General features: G+C 44.3%; 1 protein-coding gene across 1 annotated transcript in view; it reads right to left on the bottom strand.

Annotated features, from left to right (window-relative positions):
- tnfrsf21 (tumor necrosis factor receptor superfamily, member 21) overlaps positions 1-27371 on the bottom strand; it is a 90897-nt gene that overhangs the window by 24437 nt on the left and 39089 nt on the right. Inside the window, exon 4 of the mRNA XM_070885241.1 lies at positions 17456-17721. Within this exon, the coding sequence (XP_070741342.1) occupies positions 17456-17721 (266 nt within the window). The remainder of the gene's footprint in view (positions 1-17455; positions 17722-27371) is intronic.

Raw genomic sequence — 27371 nt, 5'->3', positions numbered from 1 at the left:
TAGTATTCAAAGAGTGTCCTTACAAATTCATGAATTTCAAATCATTAATATAGAGAGGCTCAAGCAGAGTCAGCATGGTTTTATGAAAGGGAAATCATGTTTGACAAATTTGCTGGAGTTCTTTGAGGATGTAACGAACAGGGTGGATAAGGGGAAACCAGTGAATGTGGTGTATTTGGATTTCCAGAAGACAGTCGATAATGTGCCACATAAAAGGTTACTATTGAACAAGATGAAAGTTCACGGGGTTGGGAGTAATATATTAGCATGGATAGAGGATTGGCTATCTAACAGAGAGTCGGGATAAATGGATCATTTTCCAGTTGGCAAACAGTAACTGGTGGGGTGTCACAGGTATCTGTGCTGGGGCCTCAACTTTTTACAATCTATATTAATGATTTTGATGAAGGGACAGTGTAAAGTAGCCAAGTTTTCTGATGATACAAAGATGGGTGGGGGAAAGCAAGTTGCGAGGACGACATAAAAAATCTGCAAAGAGATAGGCAGGCTAAATGAGTGGGCAAAAATTTGGCAGATGGAGTATAATGTGACAAAGTGTGAGGTTATCCACTTTGGCAGAAAAAATAAAAAAGCATTTTTTTTTTTAAATGGAGAAAAATTACTGCAGTACAGACAGACCTGGGAGTCCTTGTGCATAAAACACAAAAAGTTAGTAATCAGGTACAGCAAGTAATCAGGAAGGCAAATGGAATGTTGACCTTTATTGGGATGAGTATAAAAGCAGAGAAGTCCTGCTACAACTGTACTGGTGAAGCTGCACCTAGAGTATGGAGTACAGTTTGGGTCTCATTTAAAAAGGAGGGATACACTTGCATTGGAGGCAGTGCAGAGAAAGTTCACTCTGTTGATTGCCAAGATGAAAGGATTGACTTTTGAAGAAAGGTTGAACAGGTTGGGCCTGTACTCATTGGAGTTCAGAAGGATGAGGTGTGATTTTATTGAAACATATATGATAATGAGGGGGTTCAACAAGATAGATGCAGAGAGGTTGTTTCCACTCATGGGACAATCTAGAACTAGGGGCATAGTTTTAGAATAAGGTGTCGCCCATTTAAAACTGAGATAAGGAGGAATTTCTTGAGGGTTGTAAATCTGTAGAAATCTCTTCCCCAGATAGCTGTGGAGGCTGGGTCATTTGAATATATTTAAGGCGGAGATAGATTTTTGAGCGGCAAGCGAGTAAAGGGTTATGGGGAGCGGGCAGGAAAGTGCAGCTGAGCCCATGATCAGATCAGCCATGATCTTATTGAATGGCGGAGCAGGCTCGAGGGGCCAAATTTCTTATGTTCAATAGCACCACTACTGACCAAGCTGCTGAATCCTGAAGGAATTTAGCTGTCAGACGGCTTGCGGCAGGTAGCGAAAATAAATGACAACCTGGTGAAGCTACATCACAAGACTACATGCATGCTAAACAGCGGAAGATGCATGCTGTACACTGAGCTAAGTGAATCCACAATCAATAGATCAGATCAAAGCTCTGCAGTCCTGCCACATCCAGTCGTGAATGGTGGTTGACAATTAAACAATTAACGGGACGAGGCGACTCCATGAACATCCCCATCCTCATGATGGCAGAGCCCAGCACGCGACTGCAAAACACAAAGCTGAACGGTTTGCAACCATCTTCAGCAATAAGTGCTGAGTGGATGATCCATCTCGGCCTTCTCCCAAGGTCCCCACCATCACAGATGCCAGTCTTTAGCTGATTCGTCTCATTCCACATGATATCAAGAAATGGTGGAGTACACTGGCTACAACAAAAGCTATGAGCCCCGACCTTCCGGCTGTTGTGCTGAAGACGTGCTCCAGAACTAGCCCCACCTCGAGCCAAGTTGTACTCGTATAGCTACAACATTGGCAGCTACCGGACAACGTGGGAAAGTACCCAGGTACATCCTGCTCACACAAAGCAGAACAATTCCAATCCAACCAATTACCACCTCATTAGACTACACTAAATCATCAGCAAAGTGTTCGAAAGTGTCATTGACAGAGTGGCACTTTCTCACCGATGCTCAGTTTGAACCACTCAGCTGCAGGCCTCATTACAGACTTAGTCCAAACGTGGTCAAGAGTTGAATTCCAGAGGTGAGGCAAGAGCGACTGCCCTTGATATGAAATCAGCATTTGACCGATGTGTGGCATCAAGGAGCCCAATAAACTTAAAATCAGCGGGGATCGGGGGAAAACACTCCATCCAGAGAGTCATACACAGCATAAAGGAGAATGGTTGTGCTAGTTGGAGGCCAATCATGTAAGCCCCAGGACATTGCTGCAGGAGTTCCTCATGGCAGTGTCCTAGGCCCAAATATCTTCAGCAACTTCTATGATCATCTGTCCATCAGAAGGTCAGAAGTGGGAATGCTCTCCGATGACTGGACACGCAGTGTTCAGCGCCATTCATAATTCCTCAGATAATGCAGCAAGACCTGGATGGCATTCAGACTGATAAGTGGCAAGTAACATTCACGCCACACAATTGCCAGCCAATAACTATCTCTAACAAGCTAACGTCTAACCAATGCCGCATGACATTCAACGGCATTACCATCGCCGAATCCCCCACCAACATCTGGGGGTTACCATTGACCAGAAAATTAACTGGACCAGTCACATAAATACTGCGGCTACAAGAGCAGGTCAGAAACTGGGTATTCTGCGGCAAGTGATTCACCTCCTGACGGACCAAAACCTTTCCACGATCTACAAGGCACAAGTCAGGAGTGTGATGGAATACTCTCCACTTGCCTAGATGAGTGCAGCTGCACCAACAGTTAGAGGCAAAAGAGGCAGATTGGAAATACGTGATGTCATAGATTAAGGAGAATAGCAGAGAAACCAGGAAGAATGAGGGACAGAAAATATTACAGAAATTCAGGGTGGGAAATATCTAGCAAAAGGACAGAAAAAAAAGACGGTTGAGCCCAGGGTATGACAATGAGTACAAATGAAAATATATTGCAAAGCAGACAGATAGCATGCCTTTGTCTCTCCCTCTTTCCTCATCTACAGGTGAACAGAGAGCTAAAGACACAGTGAGGCACAGACATTTATTATGAAAATCAGACAAACACACAAAAGGACAAAATATTCAGGCAGAAAGAGAAAAACTGACGAGCACAGGGTAGGGACTGTGGAGAACCAAAGACACACCCAGAGAAAGGAGAGTACATTACAAAACAGTCTGATCAGCTGGGGCAGGGCAGGGCAATTTTAAAAATATTTTCATTTAAAATAATTATAGCAGAACATGGATACATTTTGATATTCCTATATTTGGTTCAACATGAACTCTTGGGTTCTGCTCTCCTTCTGCCTATTTTTTTCCCCACAAGAAATGTTCGCCATAGTTTTAGACGTGCAAAAGCCAAACTGCCAATCAGTTTCTCCAACATGATTTTCTTGCCACTCCCTATAAATACACAAGTGACTCAATACTGGTCTGAACCAACTTCCCTGCACCTGTTATCAGTATTTCCATTTCAACTGTTATTGTAGATCAACATAAAACTGAGCCCTGTTGACTTCCAAACGCAAGTTATTCAAACAGGTGCAAAATCACTTAATTGCACGTGTTACAATCTATTTTAATTCATTAGCACGGTGAAAGATAAAACTGTACAGACTTATCTTTTAAAAAGGAGATTCTGCTTGAACATCTGCAAAATTCAGTAATGAATATTTAACTATACAAGCTAATGAATTGCAATCTGAAACAACTATGGGGCCGAAATTCACCGTCCCCAAAGGGACGGCTACTGTGGAGTTTGACCAAAAAAATAAAATCGATCGGCCACCGTGGTCGGCTGATTTTCCCTCCCCGAGCCATATTCAGGGATTTGAGCAGTGTGCACTTCCTCCGGAAACGGCGGGGTGAAGCCGCTGTAAAGGAGACATTGCAGCAGAGAGCTCTGCAGTGTGTGGGCTGCTGGAAAGCGGCAAGGACCGGGATTTTCAGCTGCAAAAAGATAAGTCTTTTCCCAGCGGTGTCCCCATGAGGTATTTGAGTCAGTGCTTGAACAAGACACTGCTGCAGTGTTGCCAAAGTGGGACTCTTTGGTAGAGAAGTAATTTTATTCATTTTAGTATTTTTATAAGATTACAGCATCCATTGTATTTATCTTTTAAAGTTTTATTAATTATTTTTGCTCCATTCAACCTGCTGAGTGCTGCTCAGAGATCTTCACAAACGTTTGTACAATTTTCAAGTCTGACTCTTTAGTGGAGGCCTGCATGCTTGGCAGGGTTCACCCAGAGGATGGGAGGAGTGCTGGGAGGGAGACACCTGGCCAGAAGCAGGGTGGCACACAGGAGAAGGCATCACCATCAGCACAGTGCAGAAAAGGCAGTGGGCAAAGGAGGCAGCAGCCATGATTCATTCATTCTGCGCCAGACCGGTGTGCACACAGTCTTCACCAGCCCGAATCAGGATTGCGATTGGTTGCTTGGGGTCAACGTGGCTGCTCACTCCACTGTGGAACCCCAGGACAGCACCAGAGCATGCATACAATGACGCTCATTGTGGCCACCAGCTATATCAAGCAGTGCATAGGCATCCTTAAGCAGAGGTTCCGGTGCCTGGACCGCTCTGGTGGCACCTTGCACTCCAGTACTCTCAACTGGACTCCATCATTGCCATGGTCTACTGCATTCTGCACAACCTGGCCATCATGAGGGGACAGCCGTTGGAGGTTGAGCCAGCAGTAACACCCAAGGAGGAGGAGGAGGATGACGACGATCCCAGTCACCCCAGAGCTAGGAGGTGTCGACCCATCGCCACTCTGGAAGGGCCGGGTGCAGACTGGCCAGCAACCTCCTTGGAGGGTACGCCCTCACATATATTGAGGTGCCTGACACCGGCCCTGCAATCTCCCTCCATGCATTATGTGCTGGCGGTCTGCCAGGTCTCCCCACGTCAGCTTGGATTTATGAAACGGTAATCATGCTTGACAAATCTTCTAGAATTTTGAGAGGATGTAACTAGTAGAGTCGATAAGGGAGACCCAGTGGATGTGGTGTTTTTGGATTTTCAAAAGCCTTTCGACAAGGTCCCACACAAGAGATTAGTGTGCAAAAGTAAAGCACATGGTATTGGGAGTAATGTACTGACGTGGATAGAGAACTGGAAGCAAATAGTGGGAATAAACGGGTCTTTTTCAGAATCCAGGCAGTGACTAGTGGGGTACCGCAAGGTTCAGTGCTGGGACCCCAGCTATTTACAATATACATTAATGATTTAGACAAAGTAATTGAACATAATATCTCCAAGTTTGCAGATGACATGAAGCTGGGTGGCAGTGTGAACTGTGAGGAGGATGCCAAGAGGCTGCAGAGTGACTTGGATAGGTTAGGTGCGTGGGCAAATGCATGGCAGAAGCAGTATAATGTGGATAAATGTGAGGTTATCCACTATGGTGGCAAAAACAGGAAGGCAGATTATCTGAATGGTGACAGATTAGTAAAAAGGGAGGTGCAATGAGACCTGGGTGTCATGGTACATCAGTCATTGAAAGTAGGCATGCATGTACAGCAGGCAGTAAAGAAAGCAATGGCATGTTAGCCTTCACAGTGAAAGGATGTGAATATAGGAACAGGGAGGTCTTACTGCAGTTGTACAGGGCCTTGGTGAGGCCACACCTTGAATATTGTGTACAGTTTTGGTCTCCTAATCTGAGGAAGGACATTCTTGCTATTTAGGGAGTGCAGCGAAGGTTCACCAAAATGATTCCTGGGCAGGACTGACATATGAGGAAAGACTGGATTGACCAGGCTTACATTCACTGGAATTTAGAAGAATGAGGGGGGATCTCATAGAAGCATATTAAAATTCTGATGGGATTGGACAGGTTAGATGCAGGAAGAATGTTCCCGATGTTGGGAAAGTCCAGAGCCAGGTGTCACAGTCTAAGGATAGGGGGTAAGCCATCCGGAACCAAGATGAGGAGAAACTTTATCACCCATAGAATTGTGAACTTATGGAATTCTCTACCACAGAAAGTTGTTGAGGACAGTTCGTTAGATATATTCAAAAGGGAGTTAGATGTGCCCTTACGGCTAAAGGGATCAGGGGGTATGGAGAGAAGGCAGGAGTGGTGTACTGAAGTTGCATGATCAGCCATGATCATATTGAATGATGGTGCAGGCTCGAAGGGCCGAATGGCCTGCTCCTGCACCTATTTTCTATGTTTCTATGAAACCGTATTCTTCTTCTGTCCTCCACACCATTCATCGGTGTCTCCAGCTCCATATCAGTGAATTTGTTGGATCTCCTTGCACCTCTTATACAGCCATCCTCCCAACCACCTTGCTGCAAACCCTGGTCTTTAAAAAAGCCAGGAAGCAGCTGGCTCGTTAGAAACCCTTACTTGCATGCTGAATTTCTCAGTGGTGATAACCCTCAAATTAAGACAGTCACACATCTGAAAAATCCACTTTGGAAGGGTTCATCATCATGGGAACCCATTTGTTCACTTTTGGAGCAGAATATGGGGTGGCCCAGCCATGAAAAAATGTTGTCGCTAATGGCCACAAGAAGGTTGGGGGGTGGGGGGGGAGCACCAAGCTTTACAACAGTACTGAATTTTGGGCCCGATGTATATTCAGGTGTTAGATTAATACAGAATTGGTTGATTGGGTGGTGCAATGGATCAGCAAACTATCCATCCATCTTGCACATGAGGATAGGATCTATAGGATCTAGCCCTGACTAAACTCAGTACTACATGGAAACAAGTGTATAGCACAATGCAGTGTTCAGTTCAATTAACAATTCCTCAGATAATTAACCAGTTCATGTCCGCATGCAGCAAGACCTGGACAATATCCAGGCTTGGGCTGATAAGTGGCAAGTAACATTCACACCATACAAGCACAAGGCAATGACCACTTCAAAACAAAACTAGTATATCCATCCCCCATGACATTCAATGGCATTAATATCACCGAATCCCCACCATCAACATTCTGGGGGTTACCATTGACCAGAAACCTAACTGGACCAGCCATATAAATACTGTGGCTACTGGAGCAGGTCAGAGGCTGGGTAATGTGTGAAAATATAGCTCACTTCCCAACTTCCCAAAGGTCTCCACCACCTACATGGCACAAGTCAGGAGTGTGATGGAATACTCTCCACTTACCTGGATGGGTGCAGTTGCAATAGCACTTGGGAAGCTCAACACCATCCAGGACAAAGCAGCCCGCTTGATCACCAGCCCATCCACCACCTTAAACATCCACTCCCTCCACACTACAGTGTATACTATCTGCAGGATGCACTGCAACAACTCGCTAAAAGTTTAGTCGACAATATCTCCCAAACTTGTTACCTCTATCACCTGGAAGGACAAGGGCAGCAAGGACATGAGAATACAATCACCTCCACGTACGACTGCAAGGCACACACCATCCTGACTTGGACATATATTGCCATTTCTTCATAGTTGCTGGGTCAAAATCCTTGACCTTCATATCTAACACTGTAGGAGTACCTTAATCTCAGACACCAATGGTTCAAGAAGGTGGCTTATCACCACTTTCACAAGGGCAACTAGAAGATGGGCAATAAATGCTTGTAAACCGTTCCTTCTGCCAACTCACCCCAAAATGGTGTTGGGACAAGGGGACTGGTGGAAGAATTGCTCACCCACTCCCATCGGAATTTATTGCAAGATCCATCAAGGGGCAGAAGTTGGTCCACCTCAATGTCCAGTTCCGCTGCTGTCTTTCTACCTGAACTCTGCCCGACAGTGGAATTTCTGGGCAAACATTTTTGTTTCAAAGGTAATGCAGATTAAACTACAGGAGCAATGAAGTAGAGGAAACAGACACTGAGGAACACAAATCATGCAAGTTCACTAACTATACTTGGATCCTGAAAAACAATGGAAAGAAAATGTATGGTACAAATATCAAATCACTGGCAAACTTCATCCCGGAAAGTATGTACAAAGCAGCTTTCATAAGTCCAAGTATGCAAAATCGTAGAATTGTAGTTTGCATGATTTGCATCAGTTCCGTAGAGTAACTACACAGAAACCAAAATGGGTTTATGAATTTATTCGACATTCAGTCCCACAAATGATGTCGCTAATAGACCAGTGAGCAGACTGTTCTGAATACAAATAAGTTGACAGGAAGCAATGGCAGATTTTGGAAACCATCTTCTGCCAGCAAGTCATTTATAATTTCAAGTCTCACCCATCTCAAATTTTCTGTGGGTGTGCATTTCATTACCTTTGTCTATAGTACATGTGTTACTTTCACCAGAGTACTTTAATTCCAGAAGAAAAAACACTCATGAAAAGAACTCGAATGACACATTATGGAAAATGAAGCAGCATTCTTAAGCAAATGTACATTCTTAGGGAAAAGATTCAGAAATTTGTATTCATAAAATCCACCTACTGTAAGCAATCACTAGTGCTCTTGTTTGAGATGCAAACATTTCAAACAATTCTGAATTAATGAAATGACCCTTGCATTAGTCACTTTCATCAATGATGGTCAATAAGATAATATTTTATTGGAGGCTTGTTATTCTTCATTCTTTTAATGTTGTTCAGTGGCCACATACAAATAGTTGCTGCCACCATTCATTTTTGGGGGGTGAGCAGACGGAGGACAGGAAAGAGAGATGACAAATGAAGGAAAGGGAGGAAGAAAATTACCAGCAGTGATATCCTTTATAAGCATTTGATTAGGTAATCTTCTCCCACTGATGCTTGGGGTACACTTAATTCTACCCTATATTTAGCAGCAGAATGTGCATCAAAGTCACACGAAATTAAATACCTGCACATCATACATACAAAGAGAACGCTTGTAATACGTGATGATCCTTCATTAGGATGTCTGCAAATTAATCAGGCTTTATAGATTGAAAAGATAAAGTTCCAGTTTCTGGCCTGACAAAAACATTTGGTATAGTCTTACATTATCTGTATCACTGTATTTATCATCTTCCAGAAGCAGGAAGAGGGATTAAGCCTTTCATGTGATAGAATATGAGAATTCAGGAGAACTGTGGTCATGTTTCAATAGCTCTGCATAATGCCACAAAACAAAATCTTCAATACTGGCTTCACACACAAATTCAAAGAACTGTTTTGCACATCAAAAGGTATTGAAGGTACACTGGTATCTAAACAGTGACACAAATCAATTTGATCCTTTGATTAGAAAATAAATTTTTACATAATGAAAAAAGAAATTCAAATGGAGCAACATCAAAGCTGTTGTTGCACAGAACACAATGAACTATGTGGCTCAGAACAACGTTGAAACCATTCAAAATGGGGGAGGGAGATCACAGTGAAAATGGCAGCAGAAAATGCCCAAATTACTTACAACAGTGCATGTTGGTAGTTCCACAAATGACAATGAAATAAAAAAGTTATTAACAGACACAAACTGAAAACTTTAACAGGATCCTAACTTACCAATTATATCTCTTCATCATGTATAACTGTATCCAAATGCCTTACTTTGAAGAACAACCAAAGCATGATGCAACACAAGAACTAATCATGTGAGTATCTATGAAAGGAACAATACATGTCCTTTCATGCAGGACAAATGCTAAGAGTTCAGCAGTAACTGTTGGTAGCAGTGCGAAGACATGCTTACTTTCTAGCTCAACTATTCAGGCCATTCTATTTTTCCCCCATTTTTCCTTTACATTAGAGCTTTGAACCACTTACAAGATTATAACCAAAATGTTGGTAAATTTTAATGGTTACATCACCCGACAGTTATTCACATGAAATGCCTGGAAGCGAGTCATCTAAAATTAGCATATTTTTCTTTTCTTTACATTCATACGCTGGCAAAAAAAGTGTTGAAGATGAAACTTGTCGTGGTTGAGAAATGCTTAATATTCTGCTTTAGTACACTGACCAGCATTTAGTCATGAGCTTTGATGATTCAAGATTTCCGGTTAGTAATATAAATCTTGAACAAGCTTTATATTTCACTTTGATCAGGAACTTGAGCTATATACTGCATAGAATATAAATCTCAAGATGTGATATTGAGCCCAGGCAGGCATTGGTTTGGCCCCACCCAGAGGACCTGTGCAGTGGCAGGGAGTCAGAAAGGCATTGAGTAACACAATCAATTATGGGGAGGGAACATAAGAATTAGGAACAGGAGTAGGCCATCTAGCCCCTCGAGCCTGCTCCGCCATTCAACAAGTTCATGGCTGATCTGGCCGTGGACTCAGCTCCACTTACCCGCCCGCTCCCCATAATCCTTAATGGTTAGAAATCTATCTCTCTGTGATTTGAATACATTCAATGAGCTAGCCTCAACTGCTTCCTTGGGCAGAGAATTCCACAGATTCACAACCCTCTGGGAGAAAAAATTCCTTCTCAACCTCGGTTTTAAATTGGCTCCCCCGTATTTTGAGGCTGTGCCCCCTAGTTCAAGTCTTCCTGACCAATGGAAACAACCTCTCTGTCTCTATCTTGTCTAGCCCTTTCATTACTTTAAATGTTTCTGTAAGATCACCCCTCATCCTTCTGAACTCCGAGTAAAGACCCAGTCTACTCAATCTATAATAAGGTAACCCCCTCATCTCCAGATTCAGCCTAATGAATCATGTTTGTATCCCCCTCCAAAGCTAGTATATCCTTCCTTAAGTAAGGTGACCAAAACTGCACGCAGTACTCCAGGTGCAGCCTCACCAATACCCTGTACAGTTGCAGCAGGACCTCCCTGCTTTTGTACTCCATCCCTCTCGCAATGAAGGCCAACATTCCATTCGCCTTCCTGATTACCTGCTGCACCTGCAAACTAACTTTTTGGGATTCATGCACAAGGAGTCAGTTCCTCGTTAGTATAGTGGTGAGTATCCTCGCCTGTCACGCGGCAGACCGGGGTTCAATTCCCCGACGGGGAGGCAGATGTTTCAAAATGTTGACTTTTAGTGTGTCATCCAGGTCGGGTGGCACGGATACATGTTTTATGTTTTTGCAGGTGAACTCCAAAAAGAGTTTCATGCACAAGGACCCTCCCCTTTTATAGGGGGCACTTGGAAAAAAAAATTCAATTCTGTGCCCAAAAAAAAAGGCATTGTAAATGTTGGTGTTTCCCCCAGATCAGGGGGCACGGTTTAATGTTTTTTATTTACTCCTAAAAGAGTTTAATGCACAAGGACCCCCAGGTCCCTCTGCACCTCAGCATGTTGTAATTTCTCCCCATTCAAATAATATTCCCTTTTACTGTTTTCCCCCCCCCCCCCACCAAAAGGTGGATGACCTCACATTTTCCGACATTGTATTCCATCTGCCAAACCTTAGCCCATTTGCTTAACCCATCTAAATCTCTTTACAGCCTCTGTGTCCTCTACACAACCCGTTTTCCCACTAATCTTTGGGTCATCTGCAAATTTTGTTACACTACACTCTGTCCCCTCTTCCAGGTCATCTATATATATTGTAAACAGTTGTGGTCCCAGCACCGATCCCTGTGGCACACCACTAACCACAAAGCGGACCCATTTATCCCGACTCTCAATCCATGCTAATACATTTCCTCTGACGCCGCGTACCTTTATCTTCTGCAGTAACCTTTTGTGTGGCACCTTATCGAATGACTTTTGGAAATCTAAATACACCACATCCATCGGTACACCTCTATCCACCATGCTCGTTATATCCTCAAAGAATTCCAGTAAATTAGTTAAACATGATTTCCCCTTCATGAATCCATGCTGCGTCTGCTTGATTGCACTATTCCTATCTAGATGTCCCGCTATTTCTTCCTTAATGATAGCTTCAAGCATTTTCCCCACTACAGAAGTTAAACTAACCGGCCTATAGTTACCTGCCTTTTGTCTGCCCCCTTTTTTTTTTTTTAAAAAAGAGGCGCTACATTAGCTGCTTTCCAATCCACTGGTACCTCCCCAGAGTCCAGAGAATTTTGGTAGATTATAACGAATGCATCTGCTATAAAGATAATTCGTATTTTTAAAGCACCATTCACAACCTCATGCCATCCCAAAGCACATCATAGCCAATTAAGTCTTTTTGAAGTGCAGTCACTCTCAACGTTGGGAAACTTAGCGCCCTATTTGGGCACAACAAGGCATCACAAACAGCAATCACACAAGGCCTGCTAATTTAGTGATGTTGGTTGAGGGATAAATGCTGACCAGGACACTGGGAAGAGTCCCTTCCTTTTCTGGGGGAATTGGCTCTATAAAAATGGAAGAAAATTGCAGGGCTATAGCGAAAGTGAAAGGGAGTGTGACTAATTGGATAGCTTCTTCAAAAGAGCACAGAACGATGGGCTGAATGGCCTCCTTCTGTGCTGTATGAATCTATGATCAATTTATTCTTCAAATAGTGCCATGGATTTTGCCCACCAGGGATGGCAAAAGGAGTTTCCATTTAACATCTCATCGGAGAGACAGGAATGCATTCGGTTTTTGAACTTGGGATGGTTGAAAATGGTCTTTTCCTATACTATAAAGCAGTAAGTGTGACATTTGTCTTCAGTCCACGCCACAAACTCTCTTTCCAGCCATCGACTCCATCGCTCTCCCTGGCAACAGTCTGAGGCTAAACCACAGCGTGTTCAAAACTTGTGTCATATTTGATGCAGAGATGAGCTTCAAACCACATATCCGCTCCTTCAACACAACCGCCTACTTCAACCTCCATAACATTGTGCAACTCCACCCCTGCCTCAGTTCGTCTGCTGTTGAAACCCTCATCCAGGTCACAGTTACTTCTCGACTTGACTATTGCAATGCTCTCCTGGCTGGTCTCCCATTTTCTACCCAAAATAAACTGGAGCTCATCCAAAATTTTGCTGCCCATACCAACCAAGTCCAGTTCACCTATGATCCCCTTGCTCACTGACCTACATTGGCTCCTGGTCCAGCAACGCCTCAATTTTAAAATTCTCATCCTGCTTTTCAAATCTCTCCATGGTCTCATCCCTCCCTATCTCTGTAACCTCATCCAGCCTACAGCCCTTTGAGATCTCTGCACTCCTCCAATTCTGGTCTCCTGCTTATCCCCAATTTTAATGGCTGCACCATTGGTGACTGTGGCTATGCCTTCAGCTGCCCAAGCCCAAAGCTCTGGAATTCCCTTCCTAAACCATTCTTCCTCTCTACCACTCTCTCCTCCTTGAAGACACTCCCTAAAATCGAACTCTTTGACCAAGTCCAAATATCTCCTTACATGTCTCAGTGTCAAATTTTGTCCACTAACACTCCTGTGAAGCATTTTAGGACATTTTACTATGTTAAAGGTGCTATATAAATGTTGTATTTGCTTACCAATAAGAATACCTGCTGATTCCAAGGACTGTCATATTGCAGGGCTCTTAAATGGTTGAGACATTACAGTAGACAAAACAGATAAATAACGGATAATTTATCTTCACTCTCTCCCCCCGCCCCCACCCACAAATAATATTACCAGCTAGAACATAATGGAACATTCAATCATTTAGCAAATTGTTCATTTTTCAAACTAGAACATTGTGGTAGACAGCAAAATGAAGCCCAGTTGCTTCATATATGACATGTGCGGCAAACCAGTCCCACCCACCCCTTCTTCCCTCAACGACTATTTGTCCCACCTGTGACAGAGACTGTGGTTCTCGTATTGGACTGTACAGCCACCTAAGAACTCATGTTTTGAGTGGAAGCAAGTCTTCCTTAATTCCGAGGCACTGCCAATGATGACGACATGCAATAAATTGCACAACAGATGTTGCTTCAGATATCTTCCAACAACTCAAGTAAGATTTACTTGTTTTACCAAAACATTCCTGTTTTCATAAACTCACTGTAGAAACCTATTCCAGAACAGCAAGTAAACATTCATTCAGTTGAAAGACAAGAGCCACAAATTTATGGTCAGTACGCCGTCATATCGTCTTTGAAATTGACTGCAAGTTCGGGATTTCCACATGCGCTTGTGATGTGTCAAGTTCCGAAGAGGAAGATGATCCGCTGCAACACTCATTGCTGGTGAAAAGTTGGGCTAATTGCCCACCAACTTCTCTTCAATTACGCTGGAAAATGTTACAGCTGGTACAAACACTGACTTTGACCCTGGTTTCCCGATTAACGAATCCCATTAGCTACTACATTTAAATAGGCCTGTGTAACCTGATCTTTCCCATGTCCATTCACGTGCGCACCTTGGCTGCCGTTCCAGAACTGTGCCAATCAATACTTTTCTTTACTCCTTAACCCTCCGTGACCGTTCTCTCCCATCATCATGCCTCCTTTCATCTCTCCTCTCAGATACTCTGCCCTCCCAAATCCAAACCCCAATCATTCATTACTCTTGGACCTTCCTATTCTCCTGCTTCCGTCCCAGACTTGACTCCCTCCGAGTCAAGCCGACAGCTTCTCCCTGTGCCTCTCTTGGCATCTTACGAAGTGCCCACTGAGGCACTCATCACTGCCTCATCTTCAACGACCCCAAATGTCCCATCCTACACTCTCGCTGACCTTCCCACCCAGCGCGCCAACTCTGGGCTAATATTGCCAATCTCCCCTTAGTCCGACTCACCCCGCGCTGACCACGTGGATGCTGGCAGTGGGGCAGCCATCACCGACCCAGATTGGGACATTTTTAAAAAATGACAAAGGACAGCTAAAAAAATAAGAGGGAAGAAAAAGTATGAGAGTAAACTAGGAAGGAATATAAAAACAGATAGCAAGAGCTTCTACAAGCATATAAAAAGAAAGAGTGTAGCTAAAGTAAACATTGGCCTCTTTGAGGATCAGACTGGGGAATTAATAATGGGGAACAGGGAAATTGCAGAGACTTTGAACAAATATTGTGTATTGGTCTTCATAGTAGAAGACACCAAAAACATCCCAATAATGGATAATCAAGGGGCTAGAGGGAGCGAAGAACTTAAAACAATCACTGTCACTAAAGAAAAAGTACTCAGTAAAATAATGGGACTAAAAGGTGGACAAGTCCCCTGGACCTGATGGCTGACCTCTGATCTTAAAATAAGTGGCTGCAGAGAGAGTGGATGCATTTGTCGTAAACTACCAAAATTCCCTCGATTATAGAGAGGTCCCACGGATTGCAAAAACCACAAATGCAACGCCCCTATTTAAAAAAGGATGCAGACAGAAAGCAGGAAACTATAGACCAGTTAGCCTAACATCAGTCATTGGGAAAATGCTGGAATCCATTATTAAAGGAAGCAGTAGAGGGACATCTGGAAAAACATAATTCAATCAAGCAGTCAGCATAGTTTTATGAAAGGGAAATAATGTTTGACAAATTTGCTGGAGTGCTTTGAGGATGTAATAAGCATGGTGGATAAGGAGGAACCAGTGGATGTGGTGTATTTGGATTTCCAGAAGGAGTCACATAAAAAGTTACTACACAAGATAAAAGCTCACTGGGTTGGGGTAATATATTAGCATGGATAGAGAATTGGCTAACTAACAGAAAACAGAGAGCCGGGATAAATGGGTCATTTTCTGGTTGGCAAATGGTAATTAGTGGGGTGCCACAAGGATCAGTGCTGGGGCCTCAACAATTTACAATCTATAGTAATGACTTGGATCTAGGGACTGAATGAAATGAAGCCACGTTTGCTGATGATACAAAGATGGGCAGGAAAGCCTAAGTTGTGAGGAGGACACAAAGAATCTGCAAAGCTATATAGGCAGGCTAAGTGAGTGGGCAAACATTTGGCAGATGGGAAAGTGAGGTTATCCACTTTGGCAGGAACAACAACAAAGAAAATTATTATTTAAAGAGAGAAATTACAAAATGCAGCAGAACAGTGGGTTCTTGTGCAAGAAACACAAAAAGTTAGTATGCAGGTACAGGCGCCTAAAATCCGGAACCCTCGGGGCCGAGACCGCTCCTGATCCCACGCTTTCGATTGTCTTTCTGACGTTACAAATCTAAAAACACCCGAGCCCAGGTTCGGGTATTTCTGGATTTCAGAATGTCAAAAAGGGCGGGGGGGGTACCTGCCGAGGAGGTCGTCGGACAGGTCCCTGCCGAGGAAGTCATCGGGCCAGCCTGGCCCCATCGAGGAGGCCCCAATGTCAGCAGGGTCATCAGGTCCAGATTCAGGAACATTTTACGGATTCCGGACGACCATGCCACCGATCGTCCTGGCGTCTAGATTCTGGAACTCCGGATTATCAACGCTGCACCTGCTCAGCAAAAATTGAATATTGGGATGACCAAAGCCATTGTTTTCAGTTCCTGCCACAAACTCCTTTCCCTAGTCAGTCACTGACTCCATCCCTCTCCTCAACTTCTGTCGGAGGGTGAACCACACTGTTCACAACCTTGGTGTCAATTTGACCCTGAATTGAGCTTTCGACTACATATCCACAGCATAACTACAGCCGCCTATTTCCACCTCCATCTCTGCCCTTGCCTCAGCTCATCTGCTGCTGAAGCCCTCATCCATAACCTTCTTACCTGTGCTTGCTGACCTACATTGGCTCCCAGTTAAGCAACGCCTCAATTTCAAAATGTTCATCCTGATTTTCAAATCCCTCCATGGCCTAGCCCCTCCCTATCTCTAATCTCCTTCACCCCCCTTACCCCCACCCTGTTGCTATGCTTAACTCCGATGTCGGCTGGATTCCAATCGACTTGCATCTTCCTTTAACACACATTAGTTAAACGTGGCTTTCTATGTTTCCTGATTGGCTAGTGAAAGGAGCACTGCCCCACCTGATCCAAGGTATGCAACATACCCTGGGATCCCTGGGCCACTACACTGTGGACAACTCTGCAGCATTTCAAAGCATTTTGCTTGGGGCTTCGCACTAGGCAAGTGCGAATTTCATTCGCAGGTTGGTGGTATACTCCTTAGTTATGCTGTCGACTGCAACTTTAAGGCCAATAAGCATTTGCAGGATTTTTATAAAATGAGACATTTTAAATTCAGTACACACTACACAGCAACCTTAAATGAGGATAGGATTTGGCTCAGCTGTTATCAATGTCCTCCAATTATCTGTCTGTACTAATGCAAGACATGGAAAACCATCAACACATGTGGAACTGCACCAAAAATGTTCAGTGCTTTTAACAGAATAAGGAGAGTTGGGGGAAAAAAAATCAAGTCCAACAAGCCCACCACTTTGATCTGAATATCCTACTGCAGTCTTTCTTGCATCCCTCATACACTTATTTCTCTCTCTAGAGAAGCATGCAGTTACTTCTTAAACCCATTCCTGATATCTGCTTTTCTTGCCAGAAGTCCATAATTATTACACTTTGTGCAAGAAAACACAGTCTGACTTACCCTCAAATTGCTAAAACGATTCTTGGCTAAAACTTGACAAACTGACTTCAAAATAATACTCTCCCTTGAAAAGTTTCACGTGATCACAGAATATGAAAGTCCCTGCAGACTTTAAGTTTACATCAATAGTTTAAAATTGTTCTGAGCGGCCACATACCTGGGAAGTATCCTCCATCAGTCCTCTGATGTTTTCCACCACATCATTGCGCTTGTAGCGACGAAGAGCACTAATGAGTTTTGCCAGGTTGGCTTCAGGATCTCGGATGGTCCAGTGTTGTAAGGCTGCATATGCTCGTTCGTGATCTGCTGAATACCCATTTGAGAAAGCAGCTACTTCCCGTTCAGTAGCATTGGCAAGAAACTGATAGATGTCCTTCCACTGGCTACCAATCTGAGCTGCCACAAGTTTCAGAATGTCGACACCTAATTTAAAGGAATTTAAACTAATTAGTAAACCTTCTAATATTAGTTCAATGTGCTGTTGACATATTTGACAGTTCTTTCATAAAATGTAACTAAGCTTAAACCACAACAAGCAATAAACAAACTTTAGCAGTCACACAAACGTCTTCAGTAAGCCAAATGTTTGATATGTGTAGAAACCTATTGCATTTCCAAAGCAAGCGGTTGATAAATCCACGCAAGTAGTTTCAGTTTGCTTGATATGAAATGCCCTCTCTCTCTGTAGAGATAAAGCTCAAGTCCAGAAAGCTTAAGTGCAGGTTGACCAAGTGTGGGTATGGTACTACTGGAATGGAACCAGCTAAAACCAATTTACAGGATTATCCAGCGAAAAGTGGGATGAATTCCAACCCTGCCATCCTCAGCCCTATTAATGAGCCAGGCTGAGCAATTAAACATCAACAGTGCCTTGGAATACTGCAGACCGACCTGGCTATCAGTTTATTCAATCTGCCACCAAGGGTTGACTTTTCAATTTTTCCAGTGCTATGTCTATTATCCTGGAGCTATTTCAACCCAGAGAGGACCTGATTACCCCTTTTCGTTCTCCATCAGGGGGACGTTTATTGGTTAAAAAAACCAGCCAAGTTTGAATTTGAGCTCTCACGGTAACAAAGACCAAAAACTCTTGAACAGAATGGTGAGCAACATCACTCACCATAAAAGTACCACTTTGTGGCTACCAACTTCCTCACAATACTCCAATAAACAGTAGTTCCATAGTTGGAGATACAGAGCTTGCTGCTCTTCAGCTTAAATCATGGTTGGCACTAAACCCTGGATGTACAAGCTCAGGGCACATACCCAGCTATATATAATGCCAAGACTCAGTTTCCCCATCAGCTATACAATAAAGATTTGCCTTCAACATGGTGGAAGGACATATACTATACAGCTTGTGAGACAACACTGATCGTTCAAGATCTCAAAGTCCATAGCTATGTATCAGACTAATGTACATTCTGAACAGAGGGACTTAGCAAAGGGTTGACAGTGGACAGGCAATGGCAAACATTTAAAGGTCACATGGATGATCTTCAACAATTGTACATCCCGGTCTGAAGTAAAAATAAAATGGGGAAGGTGGCTCAACCGTGGCTAACAAGGGAAATTAAGGATAGTGTTAAATTCAAGGAAGAGGCATATAAATTGGCCAGAAAAAGCAGCAAACCTGAGGGTAGGGAGAAATTTAGAATTCAACAGGAGGACAAAGGGTTTAATTAGTAGGGGGAAAATAGAGTATGAGAGGAAGCTTGCTGGAAACATAAGAACTGACTGCAAAAGCTTCTATAGATATGTGAAGAGAAAAAGATTAGTGAAGAAAAATGTAGGTCCCTTGAAGTCAGAATCAGGTGAATTTATAATGGGGAACAAAGAAATGGCAGAGCAATTGAACAAATACTTTGGTTCTGTCTTCACGATGGAAGACACAAATAACCTTGCGGAAATACTAGGGGACCGAGGATCTAGTGAGAAGGAGGAACTGAAGGAAATCCTTACTAGTCAGGAAATTGCGCTAGGGAAATTGATGGGATTGAAGGCTGATAAATCCCTGGGGCCTGATAGTCTGCATCCCAGAGTACTTGAGGAAGTGGCTGTAGAAATAGTGGATGCATTGGTGATCATTTTTCAGCAGTCTATCGATCCTGGATCAGTTCCGATTAACTGGAGGGTAGCTAATGCAACACCACTTTTTGAAGAAAGGAGGGAGAGAGAAAATAGGGAATTATAAACCGGTTAGCCTGACTTCAGTAGTGGGGAAAATGTTGGAATCAATTATTAAAGATGAAATATCAGTGCATTTGGAAAGCAGTGACAGGATCGGTCCAAGTCAGCATGGATTTACGAAAGGGAAATCATACTTGACAAATCTTTCAAAATTTTTTGAGGATGTAACTAATAGAATGGACAGGGGAGAACCAGTGGATGTGGTGTATTTGGACTTTCAAAAAGCTTTTGACAAGGACTCACACAAGAGATTGATGTGCAAAATTAAAGCACATGGTATTGGGGGTAATGTATTGACATGGATAGAAAACTGGTTGTCAGACAGGAAGCAGAGAGTCGGGATAAACGGGTCCTTTTCAGAATGGCAGGCAGTGACTAGTGGGGTGCAGCAGGGCTCAGTGCTGGGATCCCAGCTATTTACAATATACATCAATGATTTAGATGAAGGAAATGAGTGTAATATCTCCAAGTTTGCAGATGACACTAAGCTGGGTGGCGGTGTGAGCTGCGAGGAGGATGCTAAGAGGCTGCAGGGTGACTTGGGCAGGTTAGGTGAGTGGGCAAATGCATGGCAGATGCAGCATAATGTGGATAAATGTGCGATTATCCACTTTGGTAGCAAAAACACAAAGGCAGACTATTATCTGAATAGCAGATTAGGAAAAGGGGAGGCGCAATGAGACCTGGATGTCATGGTACACCAGTCATTGAAAGTTGGCATGCAGGTACAGCAGGCAGTGAAGGCGGCAAATGGTATGTTGGCTTTCATAGCTAGGGGATGAGTATAGGAGTAGAGAGGTCTTACTGCAGTTGTACAGAGCCTTGGTGAGGCCTCACCTGGAATATTGTGTTCAGTTTTGGTCTCCTAATCTGAGGAAGGACGTTCTTACTATTGAGGGAGTGCAGCAAAGGTTCACCAGACTGATTCCCGGGATGGCAGGACTGACATATGATGAGAGACTGGATCGACTGGACCTGTATTCACAGGAGTTTAGATGAATGAGGGGGGGGATCTCATAGAAACATATAAAATTTTGATGGGACTGGACAGGTTAGATGCAGGAAGAATGTTCCCGATGTTGGGGAAGTCCAGAACCAGGGGTCACAGTCTAAGGATAAGGGGTAAGTCATTTAGGACAGAGATGAGGAGAAACTTCTTCACTCAGAGGGTTATTAACCTGTGGAATTCTCTACTGCAGAGAGTTGTTGATGCCAGTTCATTGGATATATTCAAGAGGGAGTTAGATTTGGCCCTCACAGCTAAAAGGATCAAGGGGTATGGAGAGAAATCAGGAAAGGGGTACTGAGGTGAATGATCAGCCATGATCTTATTGAATGGTGGGGCAGGGCCAGTGTCTCTCTCTTTGTCTCTGTCAGTGCCTGTGTCTCTGACAGACAGAGACAGAGAGTCTCCCCCCTGCACCACCCCCTTGAGGGGGTGGAGGGGAAAGAGAGAGAAGAGAGGGAGGGCGGAGGAGGAGGAGGAGGAGGAGAAGAGGGGGGGGGGGGGGGAAGGGAGAGCAGGAGAAGGGGGGGGGGGGGGAGAGCAGGAGAAGGGGGGGGGAGAGCAGGAGAAGGGGGGGGGGAGAGCAGGAGAAGGGGGGGGGGGGAGAGCAGGAGAAGGGGGGGGGGGAGAGCAGGAGAAGGGGGGGGGGGGGGAGAGCAGGAGAAGGGGGGGGGGAAGAGCAGGAGAAGGGGGGGGAAGAGCAGGAGAAGGGGGGGGGAAGAGCAGGAGAAGGGGGGGGAAGAGCAGGAGAAGGGGGGGGGGAGAGCAGGAGAAGGGGGGGGGGAGAGCAGGAGAAGGGGGGGGGGGAGAGCAGGAGAAGGGGGGGGGGGAGAGCAGGAGAAGGGGGGGGGGGAGAGCAGGAGAAGGGGGGGGGGGAGAGCAGGAGAAGGGGGGGGGGAGAGCAGGAGAAGGGGGGGGAGAGAGCAGGAGAAGGGGGGGGAGAGAGCAGGAGAAGGGGGGGGAGAGAAAGAGAGCAGGAGAGGGGGGGGGGAGAGAGAAAGAGAGCAGGAGAAGGGGGAAGGGGTGGGAGAGAAAAAGAGCAGGAGAAGGGGGATGTGGGGGGAAGAGAGCAGGAGAAGGGGAGGGGGGGGGGAGCAGGAGAAGGTGGGGGAGAGAAAAGAGAGAAGAGGGGAGGGGGAGGACGGGGGGAGAAAGCAGGCGGGTCCCGCCCACAGCTAGATGCCGGGCGGGAGGGCCCCACCACCGACAGAGGGGGGTGGCCGGGGGAAGCTGAACGGGAGGGAGGCCCTCGTCCCGATCTTCACCCGGGGAGCCCATTTGGCCATGGCTAGGGTCGGGCCCCTCCCATGCAGCCTCGGAGCTACTGCACATGCGCACACACTCTAGCACGCATGTGCAGAGGTCCCGGCACTGTTTTCAGCGCCGACACCTGGCTCTGCCCCCGACCTTGTGCTGCGCCACGCCAAGCACGAAGACATCCTGAGGAGACCGGAGAATCACAAGTTATGTTTTCGGTGCCCTTTTTATTCCAGAAAGTCGGCGCACTGTTTTTCCAGAGGGCAGAAACTTGGGCCCTAGTTTCTATGCAACACTGCTTTGAGATCAACTTCCCTCAAAAGGTATTAAGTAACATGATGAGCAATCCCATCCTGCAGATGTTATCCATTTTTGTCACAAATCCATCTGAGTTTGTTACTGGTTCTTGCACATGTACAATACATGAAAACCTCATGTAACTGCCCCACTATTAACATGCCTGCCTTCAATCACCTCGGCCTCCTATTTTAGATTTCCTTAAATCCCTCTGCTTCTCCAGCTCCCTTTCCTTTTTTAATCCCTTCTTAAAACTCCTCACCCCTAGCATCTCTTTCTCAGGCTTGCCATCCATTTAGTTCTGATTACACCTCACATTTTTCCCTAATTAAAGGCACAAAATAAATGCAAATTGCTGTTTGCGTAGTACAGCATATTTATAGCTGAGAAGCAACAGGTGATAGACGACTACAGTGAGCAACAGATTCATGCCAAGATGTGTCCCCAACACTCCTGATGAATTTGCATTAGATTCATTAATTACTAAGTGAAATGAGAGGGTAGGTTAGTGACCAGCTGCTTCTTTGCTACAGCTATTTGCAACCATTTTATAGAACCTCTGAATAAGCTTAAAGAATTCAGTGGAAGTAATCTGGATACAAGAAAAATACACCTAATTTTTTTCTAAAAAAGGACATTAATCATTTATAAACAACTACAGCTCGTCGCTATATACAGCACCTTGAATGTAGTAAAAGAGCCCAAGGTGCTTCACAGGAGCATTATCAAACAAAATTTGACACTGAGCCACTTGAGATATTGGAACAGTTGACCAAAAGCCTGGTCAAAGAGGTAGGTTTCAAGAAGCATCTTTGGAGCGAGAGGTCGAGGCAGGGAGATTTAGGGAGGGCATTCCAGAGCTTCGGGCCTATGCAGTAGAAGGCATGGTTGCCAAAAGGAAAACAATTAAAATTGGGGATGCACAAGAGACCAGAATTGGAGGAGTGTAGATACCTCAAAGGGTTGTAAGGCTGCAGAGATTGGGAGGGCTGAGGCCATGGAGGGATTTGAAAATAAGGATGAGAATTTTCTTTCCAAATCGAAGTGTTGCCGGATAGGGAGCCAATGTAGGTCAGCGAGCATATGGGTGAATGGTGAATGGAACTTGGAGCAAGTTAGGATACAAGCAGCAGAGATAGGGATGACCAAGTTTATGAAGGGTGTAAGATAGGAGGCTGGCCAGGAGAGCACTGGAATTGTCCAGGCTAGAATTAATAAAAGCATGGATGCAAGTTTCAGTAGCAGATGAGATGAGGCAGGGGCGGAGATGGGTGATGTTATGGAGATGGAAATAGGTGGTCTTGGTAATGGGTTGGAAGCTCATCTGGAGATCAAATGTGTCATCATGGTTGCCAAGAGTCTGGTTCAGGGAGAGGAATGGAGTTAATGACGAGGGGCGGAGTTTGTGGCGGGGACAAAAGGCAATGACTTTGGTATTCTAATATTTTGTTGGAGGACATTTCTGCTCATCGAGTTGGACAAGCAGAGGCAGGAGAGTAGTTGAGAGAAGTGGTGGGGAGGTAAAGCTGGGTACCATTTGCGTGCATGTGGAATTTGGTGTTTTCAGATTATGTCGATGGAGGGCAGCATGTAGATGAGAAATAGGAGGGATCCTCAGGGTGGGGGGGGGAGGAAAAGAAGAGGGGAAGGAGGTACTAGAGGAAACAGTGCTGGAACAGGAGATAAGCAGGTGATTCTATAGCTACGACTGGATCAATAGGAATGGAACCTGGTGAGTGCAGTCCCACCCAGCTGGATGATGGAAGAGAGGTATTGGAGCAGGATGATGTGGTCAACCACATCAACAGCTGCAGACAAGTTGAGAAGGATGATGAGGGACAGATTAGTGATCACATTCATATCGGAGTCAATGTGTGACTTTGATAATGGGTTCAAACATGCTGGAAAGATGAGCATGGATTCAGAAAGCAACAACAACTTTAAGGACTTGAGGGAAAAGGGAGGTTGGAGATCGGGCGGCAATTTGCAAGGACAGCATGGTCAAGGGTGGGATTTTTGAGGGGAATGACGACGGCAGATTTGAAGGGGATGGGATAGTACTTGAGGAGGGGGAACTGTTAACAATATCAGCTAACATGGAAGCCAGGAAGGGAAGTTGGGTGGTCAGCAGTTTGGCAGGAATAGGGTTGAATGAGCAGGAGTTAGGCCTCATGGACAAGTTGTGCTCCCAAAACAACGAGAAAACAAGGTCCATAAGTTGCTGGATATATTTTAAGCATCAGTCTCAATTTTAAGATTTCTATTAGTCAACCTCATCTCTACATACATTTGTGCAGAGAGGATCCTATACTGCACAAAACAAACATCAGGGACCACTTGGTGTAATTAAGTGTGTATGTCAAATTTTAAAATCCAGCCAAAAAGTTATTAATTTTGATTTTCAAAATCATTCAACACCATCTTAATATTATGCTTCATTTACAGGCACGACTGTCCAGCAACTAGATACAACTCTTTTTGGTAGCAACTAGATACACACCGCAGCAAAGAAATTAAGCTGCATTGTCCGATTAAGTAATCAGTCACATTCCATTCTCTTCCCCGCCACCCCCCAAGCTATCCAATCACAGCAGCTGCTCTGAATTTTACTAGATGGCAAGTGGAAAGTTTCACTTCTTTGAATTTCAAAAGCCAGCATCTGTTGTTCAAGCTTCAAGACAGCCAGGTTGCATAATGCTCTTGTTGCCATGCTATTTATGAAGAAAACTATTTATATGCTACAAAGAACTGGCGCTTCTCAGCAACTGAAGAAATTAGGTTTCAATTTGAGTCACATCCCTTTTACTTCTCAAATAACTTGGTACGACTTTTACTGTTGTGTTTTTCTGGAAAATTATAATGTTTCAAGAAATGGAAATGAATATCCAGAGATCAATTTAATAATGTAGATCAATGCACAAGATTTGGGAAGAGGTACTGTAACAAAAAATTCTGAAGCTTTTTAAAAAAAATTAAAATTAATAATTTTTATTTAACATTTTAATTATTTGAAGGATTATTGTTTACCACAGAAACTACTGAAGGAGAAATACAACTTGTTTAAATTCCTAAGTGTCAAAAATAAAAAAGCCAAATTTAAATATATCAAACAGCATAAATCTGAAAGCAATTTTAACAAATCGAATTATTATAAAAGGCAGGTGAATTTCCAGTGCATCTCAATTAACTACACACATTTTGTAGTAATTAAGCCATTACTGATACATGCTGCAGTACTGCATAAACCAACATACTTTTCATGCTGTCTCATCATCATCATCATAGGCAGTCCGTCAAAAAGATGATAACTTGCTTCCACACCAAGGATGAGTTCACAGGTGTTTCAATGAAGGACCTAAAATTCCAGGTCCTGAACTACACCCTGAAGGATGGTAGATGCCTGTATGTGGATTTATTTATTTATTTATTTATTTTTATAAACGTGGGGTGGCCATTGCACACCAGCCACCACACAGGCTTAACAGAGCGAGGTCTTGATCCAGTGGCAAGGGTTAACCAAGAGGACTTTAGACCTGCTCTACTGAACGGACCTAGTGCGCACACATATCGCAGTGTGGGCTGGCCCGCGCTGCCCCGGCCCCGAACTCACGCCTTCCCTCGGCCCCGATCACATCCCTCCACAGTCTCTCGTCGCTCCTTGGCCCCGATCTCGCCGCTTCTGCTGTATCTGCCTATGCTCCAATCACCGACCTGGACCTTGCTGACGTCACTCTTGGCTGCTGTTGCCCTCCTGCACCAGCTCGCGCTGTACCTTGAAGTGGTACACCACCCACTGCCCATGGCCGCCGCGCACCGTTCCTTTTATGGCCCTGACCTGCCGCTGGTTTCTCGCAGGTCGGGGCCGCCATGCTGTTCATAGCAGCCATGCTGATCGTGGCAAGTATTACCCAAGACAACTGGAGACCTGCTGTGCTGCACAGATATCACAGTGTGGGCTGGCCCATGCTGCTCCTGCGGGATGGTAGCTGAGCAAGAGGAACCATTTACAATGACAGCTGCAAAACTGAAGAAATGTAAACAAAATGAACTCTGAATAAAACAAACAAACAAACAAACAGCTGACATCAGGAAACCATCATGGTTAACAAAAAATATAGCAGCTGCAAGTTTCCTCTACTGAGTGCCTTCAACACTTCCTGTGGTCTCAAGCTGCAGGGTGTTTGTTGAACAGATCTGATCTATAAAAGGAAGTTTTGAAAAGGTACTCACATGGGAGACAAAACGCCTTTTTGAGGTTTAAAATAAATTGTTTACAGAAAATGGTGTGTGGAATAATGAACAGCCTCATGCTGAAGAATGCCTACTTTAGTGATCAAAAAGCAATCACCTCATCTGAAGCTTCAGAAATTAACATTCAGAGTAAAATGCAAGTGATTTACAACAGTTGGCTGAGCACTTGGACAAATATGAGCTGACCAGAGAGCCAGCATAGATTTGGAAAAAGCATGAAACTAGTTGAATTATTTGAAGTGGCATCAAGCTTGATAGATAAGGAAGTGTCAATAGATGTTATTTATATGGACATCCAGAAGGCATTCAATGAGGTTCCACAAACGAGACTTAAGAAAAATTAGCCCACAAGGAATTGGAGGCAGCCAATTGGCTTGGGTACAGAATTGGTTAGGATTTTGGAGACAGAGTCAGGATAATGGATTTGTACTCAAATTAGCAGGATTTGATGAACGGTGTCCCCCTCAGAGCTGTAATTAGGCCTCAGCTTTCCACTCTATTTATAAATGACTTGGATGAAGGGAGAGAGAGCTGTACATCTCAAGTCTGCTGACAACATTAAGTGAGATGGCACAGTATAAATAGTGTAGATGGAAGCAATTGTGTGGACAAAACTGTGGCAGATGGGAGTTCAATGCAGGAAAGTGTGAGGTTATCCACTTTAGACTTAAATAGCAAGCCAAGAACTTTGGATTCTCAGAGATTTGGGGTCCAAGTACAGAAATCACTAAAAGCTAGTGGACAGGTACAAAAACAATTAAAAAGGCTAATACCATGTTGGCCTTTATCTCAAGAGGGCTGGAATACAAAGGTGTGGAAGTTATGTTGCAGCTGTAGAGAGAGCTCTGGTTAGACTCCATCTGGAGTATTGCCTTGCGTCTGGACACACACCTCAGGAATGATACACCGACCTAGAATTTGCGGTCAGCGGCAACGCAACAGCGATCACCACTGACCTCAAAGAAAGCTGCCCACAAAGATCTTGTGATCTCGGTGGTGAAAACTTTAGCTTTCTTAACCTTAATTTGATTGTAGCGCTGTCAACGGGATCTGCAGCATACTGCAGCAGTGA

Source organism: Pristiophorus japonicus, chromosome 7 (assembly GCF_044704955.1).
Source record: "Pristiophorus japonicus isolate sPriJap1 chromosome 7, sPriJap1.hap1, whole genome shotgun sequence".
In the NCBI taxonomy this organism is placed as follows: domain Eukaryota; kingdom Metazoa; phylum Chordata; class Chondrichthyes; family Pristiophoridae; genus Pristiophorus; species Pristiophorus japonicus.
The sequence above is the reverse complement of the archived record's forward strand: the minus strand, read 5'-3'. Positions and strand labels throughout refer to the sequence as shown.